The sequence below is a fragment of the Corylus avellana genome, chromosome 8, assembly GCF_965113065.1.
Source record: "Corylus avellana chromosome 8, dhCorAvel1.hap1.2, whole genome shotgun sequence".
Classification (NCBI taxonomy): Eukaryota; Viridiplantae; Streptophyta; class Magnoliopsida; order Fagales; family Betulaceae; genus Corylus; species Corylus avellana.
Window position 1 is genome coordinate 15,891,092 of NC_142497.1, and position 6,291 is coordinate 15,897,382.

The 6,291-nt window shown below is 37.7% G+C and overlaps 1 protein-coding gene across 1 annotated transcript; it reads left to right on the plus strand.

The window, feature by feature from the left end:
• Positions 1-2,220: 2,220 nt before the first annotated feature.
• On the plus strand, positions 2,221-6,291 carry LOC148584179 (putative disease resistance protein At3g14460). The gene is made up of 3 exons (XM_088519037.1): positions 2,221-4,666; positions 4,758-4,940; positions 6,027-6,291. Exons 1-2 carry the CDS (start codon positions 2,354-2,356, stop codon positions 4,854-4,856), a joined length of 2,412 nt encoding a protein of 803 aa, XP_088375163.1. The 5' UTR covers positions 2,221-2,353; the 3' UTR covers positions 4,857-4,940; positions 6,027-6,291.

The following is a 6,291-nucleotide window of genomic DNA, read 5'->3' on the forward strand; positions in this document are numbered from 1 at the left end:
TATTCTTACTTTTATATCAAATCATTCACTTTTTATATCAAATCATTTACTTTTTATTATTATTCAAATAAAAAAATCACTACAAAATAAAATTTTTTACTTCTCAATATCACTTTTTCATTTTTTCATACCAATTATTATTATTATTTATTTTCTTTTTTTTAATCCATAAACAGTGCCTTGGTCCATGAACAGAACAAAATTATTATTTATTTACTTTTCCTGCACGGCGTGCTGTACTCTGAATCACGACTCCCCCTCGTATATACAGGCTACAGCTAGCAAGGTAGATCTAAAAAAATATAAAATATAAAATATAAAATCTATATCCTTCGGCAAATAATTGAGTAAAGAAAGTTAATTTATGGGAGGTCTGCCTCGTCTGCTCTCGAAGAGTCAAACTATCAAGCGCGCACGCAAGGGCCCATTATAATTTATTGCTCAAGTGGAAGGATAATCATGACTAAGGAAATAACCGAGCACATTACTACAAGCGCGTAAGCAAGGGCCCACAATCATCCCCATTTGAATTTTCTGTCCACAAGAAGAACATCCAAAATTGCTCAAGCTTTTGTCTTTTTCATGCTTCCTTTTTTTTTTTTTTTTTTTTTTTTTTTTTTTAATTGAATAAAAAAAAAGGGCTACAGGAAATTTTCATGCTTCCTTATCTTTTCATCCTTTTCTTTTTACGGAGAAAGCCATGGCACCGGAGTTGCTGAAATTTGACCGAATTATTTAATTAAATAAATCAAATTTTTTTCTTCTGTTGGATGGATATCATCAAGTTTGAAAATGGTTGTCATCGAATGTAGGAGCACTTACTTGCAGTAGTTTTTCTTTATTTTATTTTTTACTTTTAATTTAAAAAGTTAAATTAATTTTTCAATATTATTTAGATGAGATATGTTATAGTGCATTCTTTAAACTTTCTACTCACCATCTCTTAATATTTTATTGTATTATAAAATATTAAAAGGCGGTGGGTAAAAAGATTATAGAATGCAAAATAGTATATTTCTATTTAAATAAATGTTAAAAATAAAATAAAAGAAAAATAAAGTCGTTTAAATATTATTTCAAATAAATCTATGACAACACTTTTGATTCTCTTAAATTTCCTTAATTTAAGGAACTCTATTGCACATTTAAACGAGATTTATATAGTGTGGCGCTGGTGCTCGAACTTTGTGGTGGTGGAAAACTGAAGAAGTTTACTTTACTTTGTTCGATTCCTACCTTGGCAATAACGATTAATTGCGAGTCAATATCAATTATCATGTTTTGAATCTAGATCCTTCATCAAAGAAAAATAATTGAATAAAAGAAAGTTATTTTATTGGATGTCTACCTCGGCCCTATCTACGGGATCCCACTACACGGGTAATACTAATCTGTGTACTGTATTGACTAGTTCAAATAAAAAGCTTTGGTCCATCAATTCAGCTTAAACGGTCAAAAAAAAGGCTTAAAAGGTCAAGGTTACCCACATAACGCAGGATCAAGCAATCGCAGCCGTCTAAACTAAAGAAATTGCTTTCACATGAGAAAGGAAATGTAACATATGTCAGCAGAGGGCCCCACAATCTTTAACACAAAATGAGAAAGGGACAGGAAAATGTAACCCACAATCTTTAACACAAAATGAGAAAGGAACAGTAAAATGTAACCCACAATCTTTGACACAAAATGAGCAAGGGAAAGGAAATGTAGCATATGTCAGCAGAGGGCCCCACAATCTTTAACACAAAAGGAGAAAGGAAATGTAACATATGTCTCCTATATATATGTGGTAATCAAGACTATGTGCAGGTAAGAGATCTGATTTACAGGCAGCATACAAACCATCTATCCTTTTTCTGATTCATTTCTTTGCTCAAAGCAATCGATGGAGTCCTTCCTTCTCCAAGGGCTGTTTGAAAGAATGGCGTCTCACGAGCTACTGTACTTTGCACGTCAAGAAGGAATCGGAAAAGAGCTGGACCAGTTGAGGAAAACGTTGTCAATAATTCGGGCAGTGCTTGATGATACGGAGGAGAAGCAACCTACTGAGAGGCCTGTGAAAAAATGGCTGGATGATCTCATAAACTTGGCTTACGATTTGGATGACATGCTGGATGAATTCATCACAGAAGCTTTGCAACGCCGATTGAAGGGAGGAGATTTGGCCAGCACATATAAGGTACGGAACCTCATCTCTGCTTGTTATAATCGTTCGACTGCAAGCGATTTTAAAATCAATAGTAGGCTGAGGTTAAAGGAGGTCACGGATCGATTCAATGATCTCATCACTGGAAAATATCAACTGAAATTGAAAGAATGTGCTGATGGAAGGTTACACAGAATAAGATCTGCAATGACTGATGCTCATGTAAATGGTTCGGAAAAATATACTGTAATGACTGATGCTCATGTTTATGGTTGGGAAAAAGATACGGTAATGACTGATGCTCATGTTTCTGGTAGGGAAAAAGATAAAGAGGCTGTACTTGAATTGTTGCTGGGTGAAAAATTTGGTGATCCTGCTGAAATCTCTGTGATTCCTATCCTTGGTATTGGGGGTATAGGAAAGACAACTCTTGCCCAGCTTGTATACAAGGATGAAAAAGTGAAGAACTTTTTTGATCTAAGAGCATGGGTTTGTGTTTCTGAAGAGTTTGATGCTGTTAGGGTCGCAAAAACAATTTTAGAATCTGTCATCCTTGAGCACTTTGATGAAAATGATCTAAATCTTTTGCATGTCAAACTAAGGGAGAATCTGAAGGGGAAGAGGTTTCTAGTTATTCTAGATGATGTTTGGAATGAGAACTACCATGACTGGATGACCCTACGTGCTCCTTTAAAAGCAGGGGCTCCGGGGAGTGCAATTGTCATCACAACTCGCAAGCCCGTGGTTTCATCAAAGATGGGTACCGTTCCAGCTTACATTTTGAAACAGTTGTCAAATGACGTTTGTTCGTCTTTATTTACCAAACATGCACTGGGGGCTAGCAACTTCAGTTCATATCCAAACCTTAAAGATATTGGTGAAAAAATCGTTGAAAAGTGTAAAGGCTTGCCTTTGGCCGCAAAGACCCTCGGTGGCCTCTTACGCACTTCACTGAACCGTGATCAATGGGAAGTTGTATTGAAGAGCAAGATATGGGATATACCCGAAGGGAGAAGTGGAATTGTTCCAGCTCTTTTGTTGAGCTACTACTATCTGCCTTCACATTTAAAGAGGTGCATTGCGTATTGCTCAATACTCCCCAAGGACTATGAGTTCACCGAGAAGCAGCTAGTGCTGCTATGGATGGCAGAAGGTGTAGTTCACCCACAAGAGGACGGAAAGCAAGTTGAAGATTTGGGTAGCAAGTTTTTTCGCGATCTGTTGACAAGGTCCTTTTTCCAACGGGCAAGCGGGCATCGATTGCGGTTTGTGATGCATGACCTCGTCAACGATTTGTCCCAATCGGTTGCAGGAGATACGTGCTTTAGATTGGGGGATGGATTTGGGCGGCGAATTTCTAGAAGGGCTCGGCATTTGTCTTACATGGGCGGAAAATCTGATGGCCAAATGTTTGAGGGTATTTCTAAACTCACGTATTTACGAACCCTCTTACGTTTTATGCCCCCAGAACAAGGGGGCTGTCAATTCAATTGTAAATTTCCTCTTCAATTGTTGCCGAAATTTCGGAGCTTAAGGGCGCTCTCTTTGGGTGGATACAACATAACTGATTTACCGGAATCAATTGGTGACTTGAGGCATCTTCGATACCTTGACCTTTCTAACACTAGTATCCCGAGATTGCCTAAATCAATAACAACTCTCTACAACTTACAAGCATTGATATTAGAGAATTGTTCTAAGCTAGAGAAATTACCTACAATGTTTTGGAACCTAGTCAACCTGCGCCACCTCGATATCCGAAAAACATGTTGGTTGAAAGAAATGCCTCCGCAAATGGGTAAATTAACTTGTCTCCAAACATTGTCTGATTTCGTTGTGGGAAAAAGTCCGTGCTCCGGTGTAAAAGAGCTAGGGCCTTTGTTGCATCTCGGAGGGACACTCCACATTTCAAGATTAGAGAATGTGATTCAACCTACGGATGCAACATACGCCAATTTAATTCAGAAGGTCAATCTTGGTGGGTTGTTGTTGGAATGGAGTTGCAACGTGGATGATCCGCAAGACAAAACAAGTGAGTTAGACGTACTTAACATGTTACAACCTCCTAAGGCTTTGAAAGATCTCACCATCAAGTCATTTGGTGGTACAGAATTTCCGACATGGTTAAGACCTCCTTCATTTCCTAGTATGGTGCTCCTGAGGCTTGAAAACTGTAAAAGGTGCACATCATTGCCACCAGTTGGGCAACTATCATCACTCAAAGACCTTTCTATCATAGGTATGGACAGGGTAGAGAAGGTTGGTCCTGAGTTTTATGAGGGAGGCGTCTCGCAGCCTTTTGCATCCTTGGAGACTTTATGTTTCGAGAATATGGCGAAATGGGAGAACTGGATTCCTTGTGGAGAATTCCCACACCTACGCGAGCTTTCTATTCAAAGTTGTCCCAAGCTGTCGGGGAAGTTACCAGGCCACCTTCCTCTACTAAAAAGAGTTAAGATAAATGGGTGTCCTCTGCTGCAAGAAATACCAACAAGAAGAGTGGTTCACGATGGCCCACAGGTGCATATATAAATATATAATAGCAGTTTACAGTAAGCATATTATCTGCCTCTTTGAAATTTAATGATAACTGTTCTTCTATGTTGTACAGGGCACAAAGCTACCAGAACACAATAAGATGGAAAGAAACTTAGTGTCACAACCAGGAACGTGGCCCCGACAAACCGCCGCACAAACCACTGCATATTGACTGGAATTCCACCGGAAGCCAGAGCTTTAAGTCATCCCTGTCCTGCTCTAGTTTTAGTGTTTTCGACAAATTGAACCACTTTGGGTATGTTTTCGAACGTTATCTTTCTTGGGACAATGTCAATCTTGGTTGACTTGAATTGGATTGGAATTGATTGAATAAAGTTTGAGAGTTGGGGTTTTAAGAATGCATGAATTGTTGGATTTTCAGTCCATTTTTATGTTCTTCAAATTGTTTGTTCTATTATGAAATTGAGGTCGTAATCCCTATGGTTGAATGTTTGGTTGGGTTTAAGTGTTAGAGAGGTTTCTAGTGATGATATTGTATCATGTACCATGCTCATTTGGGATTTGAGATGTAACAAATAGAACCTAAAGTCGGCTGCATTGTAGCAAAATTTTTAAGCGTTCATAGACTGGCTTTATTTTCTATGCTTATTGTGAAGGGCGCTACTTGGAAAATTTGCAATTTCAATGGATTTTGTTTTGTTATATATTTGAGCCCTCAAATTATAATTCCCAATAATTAACTTTTCTTTTAAACATTCTGGTATTTTTTTGTTTCATACTTACATGTGAAGAGGCTCATGGCCCACCATAAAAGATTTATTGAATTGTTGAGGAAATAGTCTCAATTAGGAAACTCATTCTCTGGCAAAGTAGTACAGAGAAAAAAAGCAACTATAGTCGGCACTATATATGCGGCCAAAACTTGTGAAGAACAAAATCTAATGGCATTCACCATGGATTGTTATATTTCTTGAAACCTATATAATAAGATGTGTGAGGTAGGCTATGTAATGGTAACGAGCTTCCACCTTCTGTCTAAACTTTTCATGCAAACTATAACATGGTATCAGAGTGTGTTTAAGATCCTTTTCTAAACCCCTTGTAATGTAGTCTTGGTTTTTCTTCCTTTTGGTGTATGTTTGATATCTTGGTGTTGGTGTTTATAGTCCCAGTGTGGGCTAAACTACAACACCAACAAATTATATAATTTCTGAATAGCTTGGTTACCTCAAACTGAATGTTTTGAATTTTCAAACTCGAGCATCAAAGATGGTCAATTTTGAATCCAGGACCTATTAATTGGATGGTCTGTTGTGTAACATATATCAGCTACTACTGTAATATAATCCTACACAATTGACTCATGTTTTATGCATTGTAGAAGTGCAGATGACAAGCCTTTTGTGTCAACCTACAAGGTGTCCAAGGAGAGAGCGGAAAGTTTAGGCTGTAACTTTACTCCGTTGGAGGCGAGTGTAAATGACACTGTTGAAAGCTTGAAGGAGAAGAACTTGTGTGCCTGATTCATCATATTTAAAATCAAGTCAGGGAAATAGTAGTAAATAAACTTTGCCTACCTCATTTTTATTATTTCGAACATCATTTGTAGTAGCACACTGGCTGTTCTTTAATATTGTCTTTGAACT

Coding starts and splice junctions, on each gene's coding strand:
- LOC148584179 (XM_088519037.1), top strand. CDS start 2,354: ATGACTGATGCTCATGTAAATGGTTCGGAAAAATATACTGTAATGACT. Junction 4,667..4,757: donor TGGTTCACGATGGCCCACAG/GTGCATATATAA, acceptor TATGTTGTACAG/GGCACAAAGCTACCAGAACA.